This window comes from Falco punctatus, assembly GCF_963210335.1.
Source record: "Falco punctatus genome assembly, chromosome: 2".
Lineage (NCBI taxonomy): Eukaryota > Metazoa > Chordata > Aves > Falconiformes > Falconidae > Falco > Falco punctatus.
In genome coordinates this window covers 85,659,965-85,681,973 of record NC_137581.1, presented here as the reverse complement: position 1 = coordinate 85,681,973, position 22,009 = coordinate 85,659,965, and the positions used below count along the sequence as shown (strand labels likewise).

At 32.6% G+C, this 22,009-nt stretch overlaps 1 protein-coding gene across 13 annotated transcripts in view; it reads right to left on the bottom strand.

Moving 5' to 3' along the window:
- Window positions 1-22,009, bottom strand: part of DMD (dystrophin) — a 1,276,803-nt gene that overhangs the window by 634,464 nt on the left and 620,330 nt on the right. For all 13 annotated transcript variants that reach the window (XM_080377714.1, XM_080377711.1, XM_080377709.1 and 10 more), the window contains 5 exons: window positions 21,287-21,409; window positions 19,682-19,819; window positions 17,635-17,787; window positions 16,531-16,713; window positions 1,100-1,294 (listed from right to left, as the gene is read on the bottom strand). In XM_080377714.1, the coding sequence (XP_080233840.1) occupies window positions 1,100-1,294; window positions 16,531-16,713; window positions 17,635-17,787; window positions 19,682-19,819; window positions 21,287-21,409 (792 nt within the window). The remainder of the gene's footprint in view (window positions 1-1,099; window positions 1,295-16,530; window positions 16,714-17,634; window positions 17,788-19,681; window positions 19,820-21,286; window positions 21,410-22,009) is intronic.

The following is a 22,009-nucleotide window of genomic DNA, read 5'->3' as shown; positions in this document are numbered from 1 at the left end:
TTATGGAAGTTAATAACAGTAGATGGATTTTTTTACATTTCTTCTGTTATGGATAGAGGTAAATGAGCTCCTACAGAGGACAATTCAGAGCACCTAGCCAGAGCCCCTCCCCTGAATCTCCCTCTAAGCTTTTTTCTTATAGCTGACTGTGGGCAAATTCCAGCCACTTTGAGCTAACATTTACTTTTGTTAAAACCCTTCCTTCTCCAAAATAATCACAGAAAAATGGAAATGTGGTCTTCTCTTCATGATGAATGACAGTTTGAAATTGCTGTAATTATATACGGCACTTAAACATCATTTTTTTACAAAGCTTTCCTCACACAAACATTATTCTGCAAAAGCTGATAGCTCATTCACCTACTTAGGTTTACAACTTTAATCTTATTCTCTTCTTATGAAAATCATGTGTTGGAAAAATGTCACCAATTACAAAAATTTCACAGTTGTAAGCAATGAAGAAGCCATACAATAATATTAAAAGTTATATCAACAATACTGAATTAGCTTTAACTACATTATCTACCTATTGGACAATATTTTTTTTATCTAGTTAAAGTGTAATAATTACACAGAGTACAGCCTCAATCAGACTTCAAGATTTTTGGTCTAGCGTGGAATGAAACAGCTAGATTGTATTTGGTTTTGTTGCTGTTTTAAAAAAAATTAAAAAATCGAACACTAAAATAAATCTGCCAAGATCGGGTGTGGATAGGGTTGCTCACTAATTACCTCAAATTACAAACACAAAAACAAAACTAAAAAACTTTAACCACAAATCCTCAATTTTAAATATATAACTGCTTCTTTTTCATCCTTTCTGTTCCATTCAAGGATACATTTTGCAGATACCCTAATGCTTTTGTCTTACACATACAGGTGAAACAGCCAAAAAAAAAAAAAAAAAGAAAAAAGAAAAAGAACTCTCCAGTATTCTTACATTTTGCACCAATGTGCCTTCATATATAAACATCCATAAATGTACACATCACTGAGGGGCTGAGCACATATATATGGCTCTAGGATTGAAAGCAGACTGCCAATATACAGAAGTCCCAAAAGTTTGGAATGCAATTGTAAGAAAAGCTTTGTAACTTACTTTGAGACACTCTTCTTGTTTGAAGAGATCTTCACAATCCTTAGCACGCAGAACAGGAGAATTAAGGCGCTCTTCTACTTCAAGCAAGGCTTGCAGAAGGTGAAGGATCTCTTCCAGGTATGTAGAAGGCACATGAGTGGTTTCCACAGCCATAGTTTCGGTCACCACAAAAGTTGTATCTTCAGGAACTGTTTGCTAGTATAGATATACAACAGAATGCCTCCTTTAGTTTTTTAACACTACACAAACGTATAACTTAATGCAACTTCCAGTTCACAACCTAGAAGCAATTAAAAATAATCTCTAAGGACAAATGCAAGAAATGTTTGAGGTTTCTGACGCAGATCACTCACACTCCACTAGTCTGAAATGACAGGTACTAAAATTAATCCATACAAAATTGTACCAACTTTTCTTCTCTTACTCTTTAAGGAAATGAAGATAGGAAATGCAAAACTACACTGAGATTATGGTGTTACTGAGATTTTAGTGGTATCCCTGTCATCTTAAATTGCCACACCTCTGTAAGAATCTGTCCTTTAGAGAAATTCCATGCATGCCAGTCCTAAAATACTAAATCACATTAAGGTGTCAAGTAAAACAATGACTTGTGTAATAAGTCATAATTTCTTAACATCTAGGTCAACTCAGCACTTGTAACACTATTCTAAAACCTTTCTCTTCAAACCTGGAAGTACAATTTGGAATTTTGTGATATGAAAGGCCAACCTCTTCAGGAAATTAAGATTATATTATATTATATTATATTATATTACATTACATTACATTATATTTATTATATTATATTTATTATAATTATTGTTGTTGTTGTTGATAAATATAAAGTAGGCAGCCTATCCTGAAAGCACATGCATCACAAAATATAAAGAATTCCTGGAATGTTTTGTTTCCAAATAGTAAGTAGTTGATCTATGGTGTTTGGAAAGATAGTGACATATAAAGTGACAAAACCAGCGCCTGTTTATATAAAATCTCTACCTTTCTGACTTTGTGTGTTTGTAGATCATAGACAAAAAGTAATACAAAGTGTGCTTTGGAGCAGGGAGGACTGTGATTGCTTCTTTTTAATAAACTCCAAGTACATGATCGCCTGCATCTCCATTAGAAAAGGCAAAATTTAAAAGACAAATTATTTGTGATTTCATAAAGATAAGTTATTATTTATTTGTTTTGTCACATCAAATAGGACTCCTAGTGTGGGACCAAGATCCATTGTGCTTGAATTCTGTCTTCTCAAAAATAGAAACTTTACTTACTGAGGACCTCAACAAAACTTTTACAAGCAATTGTTGGTAAACTTTCTTTCAAAAATCAGATTGTTTAGATGCTTCTGTCCAAATACAGATAATAATGGATTTTGGAGCCATTTTTGTGAAAGATAATGGGTTGATGATTCTGAAGAAAACAGTATCATTAGTTAGCTACACAGTATGTAAAAGAAAAACAATATAAACACTGTCTTCTATGTACTACCTTAGCAATGTGTCTTATTTTATCTATTTGCCCTGTCCACACTTTCATGACGTGTTTCTCTCTTCAGTTACCAGGCAGAGTCATCTGGTTTTCATTAGACTTTTAAAATATGCATATGCACATTCTAGAAGATGTATGCATATCACATATAAAGCCCATAAAGTTTTCTGTAGACTTGTGCTATTCTGCTGCATTTCCTATGTAAATTTAATTGCTTTGCTTACACTTTTCTCACTAAATTACTTTCTCAGTAGATCTGCTAACACTGAAACCTCTCTAATTACCATATCACTGCTATCATTTTTATTATTTAAAATAAATTGCTTGAAAAAATTGTGTTTGCCCCCCATGTTTCATGAATCACATGCTCTGCAAAACTAATTTTACTCCAGTAAACGCAAAGGAAAAGTAGTCCTAGTTGATTAGAAAATGGGAGATTCTCATCAGACCACTGAGGCATGCAGTAATATATTTTCATTCCTAGAGACTACACCATGACCTTTCTACATGTAGCAAAGAACTTTAGACCCACATGAGGAACATTTTAACTATAATTGTATTTTTCTTTTTGACTGAGAAGACAGAATATTTATATTCACAGCAATGAAAAAAGCATGCTAGCTGTGCAAGGTTATTCACTCAAAATGAGGTCACACTAATATGTAAAGTGACACACAAAATATAATAAGTTTCTATAGTTGTATTAATCTAGTTTTTGTTCCACCCAAATTTAGACTACTGACAGTGGACGTAAAATGTTCACACGTGTACATAAAATAAAATCTGTGCCTTCTTTTTTTAAACAATTTCTGAAATTTTAAAATCAGGAAGGTATCTGATGTGAGAGCACTTAATGGATGTCATGCTTAATCATTACAATAGTGCCAAAATTGCGTATTTTTCAATCACTGTTACAAAGAACTCATATAAAAGCACTCTGAGGCAAAATTAATTAAAATCTGAAGACAGGACTGAATCTTGTAAGACATAGATGGTTTACTAATCCCTTAAAATATGTGTAATATTTAACTCCCATTAATGTTAATGAGATGTATGCAACCATGTATTCCTACTGCCCTTTACAGAAAACTTTACATTAATATTTCTCACAGCTGGGTGATCACTTGTATAGTTCTACAGGAAACATGACTCAGGAGATTTCCAATTCAAGCAAACCATTAATGTTTATATCCTTAGTTAAACTGTAAAGTACCACAACCAGATAAATAAATAAATGGATTGATAATTGAAAGTACAGCCCTACAAGAACCTGCCCTCATATTTGGCAACATTATTTAATACCTTATTAAAAAAAAAGGGTAAAAATCTTAATTAATTAGTTTCTGAATACTATTTAAGAGTTGAAAATTTGACACAACCTCAGAAATCAAGGATTAAATTTCTTTGACTGTAGTGGGTTTTTCAAAAGGTTGTTCTCAAAGTGTTTTTTTCCTTCTATATTTCCTTCATTGGCAGTAGCATAAGAGAACCCAAGGCAGAAGTTGGATAGGCATATCCATAACTGACAACTTTAATCAGCAAAGAAAGGGAAAACATTTTTGCTTGTCCTTATATTTGCTGGAATTGCCTTACTGTAGAAGATAAAATGGGCAGAGTCCTCCCCTGTGTTCTGGGCAAGCATCTTTACTAAAAATGCATAGCTGAAAGTGATTCATATATTAACACTGTAATGAGAAAAAAAACTTAAAAAAAATTAATATTATAGCAACTAGAAACCAATACTATTACAAATTATTTTAATTCAGTAACGATATATGTCCTTGTTAATACCAAAATGGTTCATTAGAAGCAAGGTTAGTTAACATTTATGAGAATTAAAAATAAATAAGAAAATGGAAATTAACATTTTAGAGAATTGTTTAAGAATGGTTTTCAATAAGTTGAATCTGACAAAGAAGCAGAATATATTAGTTACCTAAAAATACTCAAAAGCAAATAATAATTAAAAATAATACAAATAAACTGTTAGGAATGATGTTGAAATGCCAGTGTAAATGGCCATTTCCCAGTGTTGTTTCTGCAAAATAATTTTTAATTGATTTATTTTGTATTTTTACTTGGTTGTCAATAATATACTGATGTGCAAAGTATTTCTAGTCTCTGAAAAGACAACTTATTTTGGGTAGGGCTTAACATTTCATGCATTGCTTTTCACCAAGCATTATCATCTCTAGAATAGTAAATTGAGTTTTCTTCCCCATTTTTACACATTTTTAATTAAGGGATAGGATCTTTCCAGAAACATTACTCTGCCTATATGTGATTTTATTGATAGCTGTCATATAGGTGAAACAGAAAGAGAAGAAATACTCCATGAATTGGCCTTTACAGAGAAGGCTGATAAGCAAAAATCAAACCAATAAAAAAAAAAAAAAAAAAACCAAAACCCAAAAAACAACAACAAAAAAACCCAAAAAACAACCAAGCACCAAACAACCCCAAACCCCAAACCACTAAAAAAGAACTACACAAATAATGCAGGTCTTGCCCACAAAATCAAATACACACACACACAATGTATCTGTGGTGATTATTGCCTACATCTAGAACACTATTACCTGTTGACATCAGAGCTAATTAGCCTTAAAGAATGATGTTAATTTCCTTTTAGTACTGGAAAATTCAACATTAAAGCACATTTCACCCATCTCAGTATATCCATTTCCTTTCCTTTTTCTGCAGAGGGAACAATCCCAACATCACTTCTGCTGTTCAACAGTTTACACCTAGAAAGCCTCCAACCTTTTTGTGTTGGGCCTGTTCCATTTTTGGTCTCTTCTCACTATAAGCCTTCAAACTCATAGTAACCTTAGGGCAATGTGCTTTTGAGTTGATAATTCCACATACACAGAACACATGGTAGGAGTAAAGTGGCAAAAAACACCTATCAGCACTACTGCACCATGACACAGCTTCTAGCAGCATCCTGATGAGAAGTTCAGGAAAAACAAAAAAATATGTGCCTCCTCCTGAAGTGAAATAATGCTTGAGAAAGTATTATTTGCAAGAAACTGTAAGATATAGGAGAGTTTAAAACGCCAGTCGCCTCTAAGGAATAAACATAGGTGTGCTACAGATACACAAAAAAGAGCAGATGCCTTCTGGACCAAGGCACTCATGCCTCAAAGAGTCCAATACACTTTGGGGCAGTTTATTGCTTTCTAGAGCAAATTATAAACTATATGATATTTTCTAGGCCATGGTTAGCATCGATATGTCAAATAAAGAATTAAAAATAAAAAAATATGATCAAATGCTGAATAAAACTACTTTCAAGTACATATTTATACATAAAGAAGCCTTTATTGACCTCTTCCTAGGGCAAATATGAGTGGTGATGTCAGCTAACATTCAGAAAAATAAAAACTATGCCTTCAGTATTGTTAGCACATCTTACCTATAAGTGTGCAAATATGTAGACAGTAGATCAAAATTATACCAATAATATGGAATTTTCATTATGAGATTGCATAGTTTCAGTAAATCACAAACAGGTTACTTATCAGTACAAAAAACCCCATATCTTTCAAGTACAGAGACAGCTAAATTCTCACTACAGGATTAAAAATTGATAAAATTATTATGTAAATTCCATGAAGAATAGGCCTTAAAATGCACTTAACAGATTAAAATAAATTTTAAATACTAGTGTGTTTTTTTAAAAAATCATATTTTCAAGTAAGAATGTAAATATTTTCTCATGTATGCGATTTTTCTACTGATGACCACAGTCAACAAAACCCTGCACGTTGGAACACTTAAAACATGTATTTTAATGCTTGTTTTTGACTTCTTCAGTGATGTATATAAAACTTTAAACTTTAAAAATATACATAATTATTTTTCAGCACTGTTCTTGGAAAGGGTGCATTATGTCTTCACAATACTTCATTGACAAGGTATACCTTATTGGTTGAGAAATTCTATATTAAGAGTTTTTATTCTCTGATAAAATGAATCTATTTTATTTATACAGATAATGAAATAAAGCCCATTAAAAAGAAATTATTCTTAATAACAGCAGTAATTAGAAAACATTTCATTAAATTTTACATGCTAGGATTAGCAATAGAAAACTGCAGGCTTTGAGTTTGAAAGCCACCAATCAACAGACACTAACCAGTGTGAACTTACTTCCACTGTCTTATTTTTGACCTTCATAACTGGATTTAAATGCAAAGGATTTCTCCATAAGAAAAGGCCTGTTCCATGTACTTTTAGGCTTAAATTACGGGACATCTGCCAGAAACTCAGATAGTCATGCTACACTCTGATGAGCTCTGTATGGTGGATTGGATAGATGCTTGTGGTTGCTTGTGATAACTGTAGTTGCTTGGCTCTAAGACTTGAATGATTATTTATTCCACCTCCAATTTTTCTTTTTTTTTTTTTTTTTTCTTCAAGTATGCTATTTTCACATTTAGATGAGAAAAAAAAATCAAAATAAAACAAAACCCACAAAATAAAGATACAGATGAAAGCTGTAACAATTAATTGTAAACATTAAACCCAGAGAGTAATTTGTTATTATATTGGTTGTATTCATAGTTGTAACTTTGGTTTCTTCTTTCTTTCTCCTCCCCCCTGCCACCCCCCCCCTCCCCCCGCCCCCGGGGTAAATGTATACTAAAAACTATAACAAAGAATTTTGGTGCTGCAGACAATCCTTTGTTTTCTGCACACCTTCATGCCTTCAGAGCCCTCCAAGATGTCAAATACAATTGGTCAAGTGGTAAAAGTCAAGTGGTAAAATGAACAGTTTTGGCAATCCCTTATTCAGTTGCTTAACAGTGCTTTTATTTTATTCTGGCTTAGATAAATGCCTCCATATAAGGACTTTACTCAGGCTGAGATGCTGCTGCATATTGAACTTAGCTGCAGCTGAACTGAAAACTTAGCCATTGCTGCTTCCTAAAGACATGCTAGTATTCATGCAAACAAAAGACTGACACAACTAGCACAAATCGGAAAATCCTGCAGTTTTGCTGTTAACTTTTAAGCCTGACAACTCTTAAGCAAAGAGAAAAAAAAAATGGCAACTATGATGAGGCTGGGGCATAAGACTCTTCTATGCTGTACTGTGTGATATAAGCCACCTCTTTCAGAACAACAACAACAAAAAAATAATAGAGCACTGTGTATACTATGCTACAGCTGCAATGTTGCTATGTCGTAAAGAAAAATAAAATCTAGTAGCATTATGGCATAATTGACTAATTGGAACTACTGGGATTCAGAAACTGTTTCTTGTTTTAAATAGATTATGCATATATGTTACTTAGCTCTGGTAAAGATGGCATATCTCAATCTTAATAATTGCAGTAGTTCCAAATTGACAAGTAAAAGGAAACTGTATGTCTGCCACGTGACTTTCAATAGATATTTGTAACATTATAAAAGGAATTATTGAAAGATTAAAGACTATACTTGATAACCATTTAACCAATACTGCTTAGGCCATATACAATTGTTAGCACTTATGAGGGGAGGTAAGCCTCTAAACACCAGTGAGTCAAAATAGATAGCCATTCTAAATATTAGAAATCAGTAAATATAAGCTAATACTTAGGTACTCCTGTTACATTTTAGAATGAAAAAAGTTCAGAACATTTTGCAAAATCTACATCCTAGGCTGGTTTTCAACAGATATTTTAAAATGTTATTTAGAATTTTATAAGGGTTTACCTGGAAATTTTTTTTGCAATTGATTTGTATGTGTTACCTTCCAGTAAACAAAATGTATTAGAAAGCTTTTCTTAATATGTTAACTATAGAATACATAAATCCATAGGTTTGTTAACCATTTCTTGTATTCATCTTGCAATATTTTTCACAGTTGAAAAAAATACATATAAACATTGTAAAGGAAATTTCATACTTAAGAAAGTATCTACACACTTTAGAAGATGAAACTCTTCTACACAGTCCTATATCCTTGTAATCATGATGTCCAACTGTGTCAAGCCTCTATCGTTTCTGTTAAACCAGCATTATGTACTCAAGTTCACCCATACAGCAGGAAATACCCAAAAGAATGGAAAGAATTTCAGATTATTTTTTACTCAGAATTTCTAGAGCGTGTTTTTTGGAAGAAGAAAAAGTGTATATAGTGGCAGAACAAGTTTCTACACTACACGTTGGAAGCAGGCTTCCTAGGGACAGGCTATGGTCAATGTCATTTTATTTAATGGCTGATTCATTAAAACCACAGCAGTGCTCTAACCTTAGACAGCACTTACGCATGAAGCTTTAGGGCTGTCTTGAATAATAATATGTGTAACTCTACTGACTGATCACCAAGGAACCAATTAATTTTAAATAAAGCCAAGGTATGTTAGAATACAATCTATTGATACCTAAATTGACTAACCCATTTTGATTGACTGTTGATTTGTGATGCTTACTTTCCATATATTTATTCAAACTACATATTACCTGTTTGTTGACATAATTTAGAAAATAAATTTAAAATACCAACAAAGTACCAATGAGTGTTGAATGCTAACAGCTTCAAATGACAAGGTCTTAAACCTTAAACGTTAACACCTTTCAGAAATGTTAAAAGGCATCACCTAATTATTTTCCATCTTTGTCTCTTAAAATAGCCTTAATCTACATTTATAGGGATGAATACAATACATATCAATAATAATATAATATGTATTTATTATATATATTGATTATATAATAAATATATATAATCTATGTGTTCATATATGAGGTAATATATAATATATATTATATAATAATAGATTAATTATTAATAAACATACTAATAAGGTTTTTCACTTAGGCTGTTTTTTTTTTAACTCCAAAACATAGATTTTTTTTAATAATGTGAATGACATTTTTGTCAATCCAGCAGTTTTGAAAACTCAATAAATACACATACATAGATATTCAGCACTTGCACTGTAGATATATAAATTTACTTCCTTCTGCTCCTTTATGAGTATACTCAGATGCATCCATGAAAAAACCCAAACCAACCAAACAAGTAAAACCCCATGAGCGATGCTGACATCCTGAACTGTAGACAGATGAACATCTTCTCTTCCAAAGATACTGTCACATAGGGCCAGATCAATCTGCAGCAGATTTTTTCCCTTATTATTTAATTCAATACTGTAGCCAAGTAATTTTGTCACCAAATTCCTCACCATATAATTTATGATATGAATAAATTATGATATACTATATCAGAGAAAATAAGATGGTAATTTGCTGCCTTATTTCCCAAACAGCTAGGTAATTATAAGGAAGGAAATGCTATACTAGTATAATGCTCAGGTTTGTGTAAAATTTTGAAAGGCGAGACAACTGAGTGCTATGCCACATCGGATTCTTTAACCAAAGGCTGTTGGTGTTGTTTCCATTTCAACTGTACAGAGAACAGTAAGAAAAGCCGGTGGCATGGCTAAGACTACTTTCTCATAACTACTTCCTAGAATTCAAAAACAGCATCCTAAACCAACTGTAGCCCAAGTTGCATCGAGTTTTCAGTCCTAGGTGATGAGGTAAAGATGTGGAGTTTCACATTACTAGAGAATGTAATTTAGATCATGTCACTAAAGTTTATAACAGATGACGAAAAATGGCCAACAAACACCTTTTCTGTAAAGTTTTGTCACCTACAAGACAGGATTTCTTAACTTCACTCTATGAAAATACTACAGATTTATAGCTATAGTGAATACAGAATTAATAAGGAAATATAATATATATATATACATATACTAAAAGAACTCAAAATACTGTAGTAAACAGGCCCACTTTTATAAATGAAGGCTATAGATGGTCTTAACTTAAATTACCACAACACTGTATGCATTCATTTTAGGCACAGAGAATGTAAAGTGCACTTTAAAATGTATCTATAAAACTAGCTCTTTTTCAGCTATATCAAAGACATTATCCATCTTCAGTATACTTCCTGTACCATACCTTTCTTATCTTAAATTAGACATAAAACTAAACTATTTGAAATATGACTAAATTATTTGGAATACTGTCATGTTTCTACTACAGCTGGCAACTGAGTACCATGCAACCACTTGCTCACTCCCCCCGACCCAAGCAGGAGGAGAATCAGCAAAAAAGTAAAACTTGTTGGTTGGGATAAGAACAATTTAATAATTGAAATAAAATATAATAATAATAGTAGTAGTAGTAGTAGTAGTAATGAAAAGGAGAAAGAGGGGGAGAGAAAACCCAAAGGGGAAAACCCCAAGTGTTGCACAACACAGTTGCTCATCACCTGCTGACCGATGCCCAGCCAGTACCCAAGCAGGGATCAGCAGGCCCCAGCCAACCCCCGCCCCCCTCAGTTTATATACTGAGCATGATGTTCCATGGTGTAGAATATCCCTTTGGCTAGTTCGGGCCAGCTGTCCTGGCTCTACACCCTCCTGGCTTCATGCGCACCTGCTTACTGGCAGAGCATGGCAAACGGAGAAGTCCTTGATTTAGAGTAAGCACTACTTGGCAACAACTAAACCATCAGTATGTTATCAACATTATTCTCATACTAATCCAAACCACAGTTTTGTACCATCTACTAAGAAGAAAATTTATTCCATCCCAGCCAAAACCATGACAAATACTTTTTCTAATGGCAATTTCCAGGTTGATGTATGCTAGAAAATTAGTGTAAACATTCACTTGTGATCTTCTTCCCAAAGTTTCTCATTCATTCTCATCCCTTTTGCAGACCACAGCCAAAAATATCCAGTGTAGCTGTGGTCTATAAAGCTATTTGTTTAAAAAGCTGCCACTGTCAACATCAGAAAAGTTAAATTGCATCACAGGATCACCTGTGTCCTGTCCTTACGAGACACAAAGTGCACAGGAGACACATATACCAATCCAGCACCATAGAGTTTTTTCTTTTGTCCAGTAGGTATTTTCCTACTTTGCTTTTCTAATGCCTTTTCTCTCTTTCACTCAAACTTTCTCCCACTCATTGCAGGATTAATGAAGGATTAGTTTGCCTCTTCTTCTTGGCAGCAATTATTTATTTAGCCCAAGAAATATTTAAGCAAGGATAGGAGAAGAAAACCATTTCATTTCAGTGCTGCTTGTTGTGAAAACTGTGGAAAACAATGATCGAAAACAGTGGTAGCACAATACCACTGAAGTGTCTATGTTATTAATATGTAGACAGATGATTAGGACGTCAAGTATTGTGTTTAATTGTGGCAGAATTATTTCAATTAGTGTTTGATTTATATTTTAAACAATAACTTTATATATAAACATATTTTAACAGTTTTGGTTTTTTTTAAAGTTTAGATTTCATTACATGAACTAAATAGAGCTCCAAAGGGAGATATTAACGGAAAATTGAAAGATGCCTTTAAAGGACTGAACTTAAACTCTTGAATTTCAGACATAAACTTGATCAGTCCTTAATCTGCTTCCAGAAGTTGGTCACATACTCTGTCACCAGAAGTGATCATCCAGTTAGGAGACAGGTAATTTGAATTTCTACAGAATGTTAAACACAGTAATGTCTTTTATTTGAAAAAGTGAAGCTTATGATTTTTAGTTCATAGGAAGTACTAAGAGTACTGCAGATATATATTGCAGGTAACTATTGAACTGCTCAGACTAAATCACTTACCGTATAGAAATAAATATATGTTTTGTATAGCTATTCTCCTTAATCATTCTTGTACAATGCCTAGTCTAAATGGTATGGAAAAGACAGTCTCTCCTGATGTTTAGAATTTGATAGATTATATACTTGTATATAAATACAGGCCCAAATATTTCTGTAGTAAAATGACCTTAAATTTCAATAGAATGTGTGTCTATGTCACCAATGAAATTATTGAAATTACTGAAATAAACCTATTTTTCACTTGTCCTAATAATACTATGGCTTACTACTTACAGCATGAGTAGTTTAGCTGAGAGAAGGAAAAAAAACAAACAATAGTCACTACATGTGACAGCAGAGAGTGTTGGATACCTTGATAAAATATGGTAATGGGACATATGAAATGAGAATTTATATTGTGGGCTCTGCACCTATGTTCATCTAGAAAAAGTTTTCTCATGATAAAGGCCTTCAGTGCTCCACACAGAGTAATTTCAGACAGCTCAATAAAATCTAAAGTGAGCCATGACATAAACATGCTCATAGACTACTGAAATGAAAGCATGGACAAAAAACCCTCAAACCAAAACAACTTCTATAAAACAGGCATTAAGTAAAGCTAATTTAATTAAATATAATCAATATATCAATATCTGATTTTTAACTTCATTTGAATTAAACTATGTGAATCTAGTTTTTTCTCTGCAACAGATATTTTCATCACTCTGGAACAGTGGCATAAACTGTTGCAGAAAAATAGTAACAGGAAGATTTAGTTTTAGATTATAGCAAAGGGGATTGAGAACTTTTTTCTGAAAAAACTGTGACTGCCAAGGTTTAATGATTTAGATACTGCAGAGATAATTTAGAAATAAATATCCCTTGACCTCTCTAATGTTATAATTTTTAGTTAAATGATTTTTTAAATTAAAAAAGAAAAAAACATGTCATTTAAATATGCAAAAAAAAAATGCATACTGCTCTAGCATTAAACCTTAATGGCTCATTTCTTTTTTTTTAAATTATCTGAAGCTTCCATGAATTTCCGTGGGACATAGTGGTTAAATCATTTTAAAATGTGGTGGTAAAGTATTCCACTCTAAAAAGTTGTTCAGATTTCACAGCTGAAGTTACTACCAACTGATTTCAAATGAATAGCTTTCGCAGAAATTAATGAGGAAGCTAACCTTTTCTTACACAGGAACTGGAAATTGGCCTGACTGAAAAACTGAATTTTCTGCCCACTGTTTATTTTGCCACATATGAATAAAGACACTGGGTGGGAGAAGAAACTTGTAAGACAACATAAACTCTAAAAACTTATTCCTGCTCAGTGTCATTTTAGGTTTTGTGCAGTTATATTTATGTATTTGTGTACCATGTTTAATCTGTTATTGCAATAAATCCACCTTTTTCCTTATAGAATGTCACACATTACTCTCTGATAATTTTCACATAAAGCTTTGAACACTATATCAAAATGAACGTCTCATAATTGGCACTGAACAGAACATGCAGCGTTTGAGGTATTAAAAGTATGTCATACCTTATTATCAAAAGTGGTGAGAGAAAATTTCCTTTTATAAATATACACCTATACATATTTTTCAGTTAGTTCCTGGATATTTACTGCTATGTACTTGTGAGACAATCAGAATTTTATGGGAATCTACCAAGGTAGAGAGAATCAATTCATATACGGTTATGGTTCCTATATCATTCCGACAGGTTTTCCCAACAAATATCGGGGAAAAGTAAAATGCAGGACAGCATGATCATTCTAATTTCACACTTTGATATCAGAAATATATTAGCTCCAACAAAGGTAAGAAATGCAAATCTGTCATTGAGCCACATAATTAAAGTTCTTCTTCAATGCAGTCTTGCTATGTTTATTCAATGAATCATAATGAATTGAAAGATACAGAGTACAACTAAATTCTCATGGAGGTATAATAACAACTTTCAATTGTTAAATAATTCTGTTATTGAATACATCGTCAATTAAAAAAATGCAGCAGTTTTCTATTTTTTTGATTTAAAAATAAATTCCTTTGTGTATTTTTATTATATAGTTTTATTCAGTTGGTGTGAAACATAGAAAATCTCTTCGAAAGTTCTTTTTGCTGGTATATGCATGTGTTCAAGTGAATAGTTTGAATTTTAATGTTTCTTTTGTATTTGCACAAATATTTGTCTTGCACAAATAATTAATCCTCACAACATCCCTGTGAGGTAGGTACTTAGTCTGTATTAAAAAAAGAAAAAAAAGAACTAAAGAAAAAATCACTTTGTTTCACTGATTCAGCAAAGCCAAAACAGTACTAAGGCAGTTGTACTTTTCACTCTGATTTGTGCCATGAAAATATACTACCTCTCACCAGTTTCAGTACTTTCTGTAAAAAATTCTGAAATATTTCACATGTATATCACCTTGGTCATTGCCAACAGAGGAAGACATTTTTCATGAGAAATGAGGATGATACAGTAATTATCCTGTACATATATAAATTTCATTGAATAATGACCTCATTCCCTGGATAAATACTAACAAGTACCCCACTTGCATGAAATACTGGAGAATATTTAAAAACTTAACCATTACAAGGATACAAATATATTACATAAATAATGTATTTATGTATTTTAAAAATAAAAATACATGTAATGGTTACATGGCTCTATAAAGCTGATGACTGTATTCCTTAGTCCATTTCAAAAGCACGTGCTGATGTATCCACTTTATATATTTTAAAGAAAAATATGCATATATATAGTTTTATTGATTTGTTAGTAAAATTTTATAATGGAAATACTCAACGTCTGTCATGGTAGGTGGTAGGTGATATAAAAAGCACATTGACAGCAAAATGGTTTTAAACAAATTACATGCACATTCTCATTTCTTACTTGCTTATCAAAGGAACAAATATATCCATTATTAAAAAAAAAAAAAAGACTCATTTACAAGACAAAGTGAAGCTTACTGCAGCTCCGTTCCAATATAAATGATTTGCAACTGATTACATCCATCAAGTTTAATATAAACCATAGTAATCTGAAGAGAATAATCAGATGGAACAAGATTTAATAACATACAAACCAAAGTTAACGTTTCTCTGATTGTTTCCATTAACTGCATAGCTATCCCAGTTACTATTTTTTATGTATACATTATGTAATTTAATAGTAGAAAAAATAAAAATACACAATACACTCAGTACATTAAATAAGGACTGTATTGACCAAAAGGGTATACATTATTGCCGATTAATGGAACTTTTTTTTTTCTGTTTTAAAGCAGTCGACCACGTATCAATTAGAAATAACACTTCATGTGTTTTAAGTTTTTATTATCCTGTCAGTACATCCCCTCTGCAATCTAGTTGCACTTAGAAATAAATAAATAAAATTATATTTTGTTTAAACAATCCTTTACCACTGGCATTTTTAAGATTACAGAAAAGCACACAATGCAACAGCTTCCTTGAGAGCAAATCTTATCTTTCTTTTCATAAAATCAATTGCCCAGAAGACAATAAGCAGAGTAGTAGGAATAGTAAGAAAAAAATGCCATGTAAGCGCAAAAGTATTCTCTGCTAATCTCCTAAATGGGTAACACCCAATATGTATTTTGATCATAAACCTTACATAGTGACAGTTTATTACCCTTTTATTTATCTAGTTATTGCAGCATGTATAAGCCAGTAAGAATAATTATATTTTATATACTAAACAACTCAAAATCAGAACACACAAAGTTGGTTCACAAAATTATGTTTTCATCCTGTCAAATTTAAAAGTACGCTTTCTTGCAAAAACTCCTTTGACAATTTGAAGCAATCATTTGAAGAATAGGCCATGTATATATAGTGTCATATGAATTTTTTTAGTCTCTTCTTAAAGAGGGTATAACATGTTATGGACAAATAAAAACCCAATTAAAATTAGCATGGGATGGGTAGTTTGGAAAAGACAGTTTTTGTGTTTTACATGTTCACTGAACAAAAGGATGCATGGCAAACTGATGTTTTTAAACTGGAAAATGTTATGGAAAAATAATGAGGCAACAGAAATAAATATGAAATCTTCATAGCTGAGTTTTTTGCTATTGGCTGATTTAACTTAAGGTCATTTGTAATACCAAAGTAAAGAACTATAGTAATATAATATAAAGATTTCCCCACTTGCAGACAATAAGAGTTTTTCTTATTGATATCTGTAGAGTTGACACTGACCCTGAAGCTCTCATTGTTAGTAGGATGCTGTTAGTAGTAGCAGTTGCAAACGTATGGGTTTGCCAGTAACAACTCACAATTTGTGCATAGCTGAGTCTTCGAAACTGAGCAAATTTGCTCTCAAAATCTCGCCAGCGCTTGCTGAGCTGTATCAGGGTTGGCTCCACTGCTTTTGCAGCCCCATCCTTAGACAAGCGTTCAGCCTGCCTGTGCACCGCATTCAGATCTTCCTTCTTCTTCTCCAATTCTCCATCAATCTCCTAGTGAGCAAAACCAATACAGGGCCCAGGACAGTTAGCTAACTAGATCAATCAACTTAAAATTAGCAAAATACTTCTGACAGAAATTTCATTTCCATTTTATTGTTACAATTAAATCTTACAACTATTTTGTGTCTTATTTTACATTTAAACAAAACAAAAATAACCAAAATTGAAGAACCTTCTTGGAAATTGGCTGTGGAGGTCCTAACAGCTAGTACACACTGAAAATTAGTTAGCAAAAGCCAACAGTTTCCACTTTCCGCTTCTTGCTAGTACACTGTGATGGGCAATTGGAGAAATTATTTTCTCAATAAGGGTCAGCATATTCAGGAAAAATAGTGTTCGGACAGCTTACAAATATATTACTTGACTCTGAGATATTACTTAACTCCTATTTTATTGTGGGAAACGCAAGAGAGAATGAAGCAAAGAAAGACGATGCAAAATAAACTAGGAAAATCTTTGACAGTATGTAAATAAATCTATAGAGTTTGACAGTGACATATGAATATGTTCTGATGAAAATGAATGTGCTAACATGAGATAGAGGTCATCCATATATCGGTATGTCATTTGTTCATCTGGAACAAAGATACATAAAATAAATTACAATTTTTACTAGAAAACATTTGAATCTTCTTAATACATTGCACATTTTTCATATTATCGACATAGAATTTTATTTAGTGTGTGTCAAATATGTTATATAACGTTCTGCATAACAAACAAATACAAGATATAGTACAACAAAGAAATGTCAGTTGAACATAGATAATTAGGGTTTGTTCTACTATAAACAAAAATAACTGAACTGATAATATTGTATATGTGTTGGAATATTTATTGCATTTGCTCTCTGTTAAATTCATAAACTATCACCCAAAATGATCTACCATTGCCACCCCAAAACAACATTACCTTTAGCTTCTGCTCATCTTTGTGGTCTGGTAGAGTGGCTAACTTTTTCTCAATGTCATCCAGCCATGTCATTAGGTCATCAGCCTGCCTCTTGTACTGATACCATTGATGAGAAATCTCTAGAGCCTTTTTTCTTCTTTGAGATCTCAAGTCCTGTTCACAGTGCAGACATCATTAGAATATGAATTAAAGACTTATGAAATATGAATTAACATGTGTGCACACTGAAGGGAAAAAAGTGCACAAGGCCACTGTGGTTTGTTTTTTTTTAATTAAATGATGATATTTAAATCAAGTACGTAAGTATCTTAACATGCATATTTTCTTCAGTTTAATGGATTATTTTTTCTCTTAAAGGAGGTTACCTATTTCAGGGTTGTTCACATGTTGAATAAACGACTGAGACAGTCACCAATATTCAGAGAAGTTAAGACTTACATAAATGCCAGTATTTTATATAAAACACTTCTGCCCAGAATACTTACTGGACAGATGGAAACACAGCCCACTTAGTATCTAGCCATAAGTGGGCTTCGTGTGTTTTGTGGTGTCCTGTGAAATTCTAGCCTGCATGCAAACTCTGTAGCTATTCAAAAGAAAATCATTTCAATGCAGATATGTATGCAAAGACAGGTTTCCTTTTTCTAGATTAGATACCATTTACATAACAAATTTCCCATGTTTATGGCTTATCTTTATAAAAGTATTAAAACTTCTCTTTAACAAGAAGGTAAAAGATGTTATTTCATTTCATATTAATCTTATTAATTAAATATACTCCATTTGTATTTGCTTTACCTGTTTAACTTTACTCACACAGAATTCAGAAAATATTTTCATTAGTATAACTTCTTATTAAGAATTAAATTGAAAAAATAATGGTACATTTTATACAAAAATATCAGATGAATTTGCCTCAACTGTTCCTGATTTTTATTAGAAAGCCTGAATGCCTTAACTGAGTCACCCAAAGGAAAAACAATCATGCTATTGCATAAAAACAGCCCATAAGGATCTGGATAATAGCATAGTTCTAAAAACACTTCCCTTGTTTCTCCTCCATAGAAGTTATTAATTACTTCCATTTAACTTGGAACAGTCAAAGACACACTTAATAGACTTCACATTTCTTATAAATGTGGATTAAAAAATGACATGTTCCAGCTATTATTTTACTGAATTCAAACAGATCTGCAAAACTGTAAAAATTAGAATGAAATCTATAGGAAAGGAAAGATGCTGCCTAAAAAAGAGTAATAATAAAATGCAACCATGCCATGTTCCCCAAGGCAAGAACAACTTAATGAAAATTTTCAAAAGAAAAATTCCGCTTGCCAATAAGATGAAAAAATCTTCTATGGCAGCCAGAGCCTATGGCTTGAGGTAGATGACCAAGGTGACTTTCCAACTGCAAGATTCTTTCTTTCCTCACTTTCATTTTTCCCTGGAAATGTGACATTCCTGATCACAACTATTAGCTTGTCCAAATAGGTCTCAATGTGGATGTTTCTAGGAACAGTATCATGCAGTTAAACCTCCAGAAGTGTGGTAACACAGAATTTTGGTATGTGACTTTGGTTTTCAGCCTCTTAGCTGCTAGGTCTATTGGTACTACCACCTACCCTATTCTGAAGAGGGTGGATCCATTTTTCTCACTAAAGAAGATAGCATGTAAATCTTTTACTAAAGGATAAAACAACTTATTGATTGACAAAAATATGTTATACAACTGAAAAATCTATGTTTGTGAGAACTGATTCTAACCAAGGTCTTGACTGCTGCTGGAGAAACATAATGTGTTATGTGTTATTTTAACACAATGTGTTAAAAACTGAATTATTATCAAATAAATCATTGTTGTCCAACAGGCAATCACATGACTGTAACACTGAGGACAAAACACTACTTAAATATATGCTTATAGCCAACTAGTTTTAAATTACTCCTCTTTAAAAAGTAATGAAGAATCATTTAAACAGAAAAAATCTCTGAAATGAAGAAAAATAAAGGCTTTAGTAGTATGTGCTTATAACTGTAGCTCCTATACCTTGAGAGCATTATGTTTAGTTTGCAACAGCTGTTGTTTGATTTTTATTTCCTCCCGTTTTCTCTCATCTGTGATTCTCTTTTGAAGCGTGTCACCCCTTTGCAGCAATTCTTTCACTGTGCTCTCGTCATCTTCACTCTGATTAAAAAAAAATAACGAGTGTAATGGACATTTTAATCTATTTATTACTTAAGTACTAGGAGATGTAGACATCTAAAAATACACTTCCTCTGCTAAGGTAATTATCTAACAGATACTTGCAGCTCTATAGCGAAGGCCAAATAACTTTTACCTGCTTTCTACAATACATGTAGGTACTTGAGGGGTACAAGCAAAACAGAACTTGAAACCCTACAGATGTTTGATATTCGATTTTATGCAGCATCCAGGATAAGGGGATGAAAACATTAAAGGCAAAATATATTTTACTTTAAAACAAAAAGAATAGAAATACCTAAAATATTTCTAATCATTAAAACTAATAACTGAAATTGATGGTATGCTAGAAGTCCATGCAATTCCTGACTGCAATTTCATGTATCATCACAGAGCAAAACAATTATAGAAGTTGAATCTATGCCACAGCTTCTGGGAGGTCTCTCTTGAACAACCTTCTATGTAAGGAAAGGGAACAAAATATGCTCAAGTAGTGGAAACTGCCCCATTAAACTTCATTCACTTAGAATTTAGCACTGCAGTTTAGCATAATTAAGCACATACCGGCTTAAATTTCACCTGTTCTGCATAAAAAAAATAAAACAAAATAAAGTAAAAGTCCCGTAAAGATTAATTTCAGCATTGATATGGAATAGCTATATGTAAATAATTCCTTCAAAGGAAAAGAATATTGACTCTTTACATTGCTTGTTAAAAACTACATATTTGTTCTTGCGGAGGACTCACAAAGAGCTAGTCCTAAAGACGAATCCCTGTTATTGCCTAGCCAAGAAGAGTCATCCCTCTGAAAATCAGTCTGGAGACCACACACCTCAGTGGCAACTGTAGCAAAGCACATTAATATTTTACTCCGCCCTCCCACTTCCCCACCCCACAAACCAACACGCATAAAACTTTAGCAAGTTTTAATACTTGCAAAGAGTAAATGAGTAATAAAGCCTACCAGAGCCACAAAACCTACAAGATATGGCATAACCACATTGGTTAAGATCTAATTGGCTAGTGGCATTTCTTTCAGTGATCATTGCAGAGCATTTGTTTTTAGTGAATGCCTTCTTTTACTGCATTGCCTATTTAGAAATATCATTCTGAGTTTTCTTGGGTTTTATACTGCTACAGACATTTTAATATTCATTCCCTGTTCTGTAATATTGCTGGTACTAGTATAGAACTTGTACACAATATTCCCGTTTTGTTTAGCATTTTCACAGTAGTCAAAGTAATGCTTTTCTTATAAACCAACAACTTGTCACTAAAACTTTTAATTAATGCTGACTTGGGGCTTTTGATTTTATAATATATTAGCACAGTAAAATTTTGTCCAACACATATCTAAAGATCCTAACACAGATATGGAAGCTTTTAATTTTCACTCAGATTTTCTTCTCCCTGCCTCCTTCACTCAGACTTCCGTTTCAACCAAATTACCATATCTTTATTGAAGTCCTCCTCTTTCAGATTCACCCCCTGCTGAATTTCAACCTCCAGTGGTTCAAGCATTTTTTGTATATCGAAGTCAAATTGCTCCAATTCCTTCAAAGGAATGAAGGGCTAAAATGGGAAAAATACAAATATTATTTATTTAAACCCCACACTTCATAGTTTTATTAGAAAAAACAAGACATCTGTTCTACACACTACTGCTAAAACAATGGTAGGCTTTCCATTACGTGGAAAAATATCAACACCATATAACTAAAAGTACCCAAAGAGACAAGTAAAGATAGGTATTTAACAGTACTGTAAAATTTCCATATAAGAAAGCATGAAAATTCTATGGTGAGTGAAAACTTAAAACCAAAAATTAATTATATTTTCACATTTGTGTGTAAATGCAGGTTCAGATAACCAGTGTAACATAAGGATTTATTGAAAAAATTGTGTTGACATAACTTGGCTAAAGCTGGTTTGTCATAAGTTACCCACACAGCAACAAGCAAACCATTCAGATGCAAACCCATTTACTACTACCAACTGAGAAAGAGAATCATGATAATTTGCTTCAGTGTTTTGAAACCATTTTTTTCTCATAAAGAATAGCAAAGATTCCAGGTGAATTATGGAAAAGAAAAAAAAAAAAAAAGACGACAGATTATTTCTGTGTATGATATTCCCCTAAAAATAATTTGAAACGTTAAAAAGAATCATCAA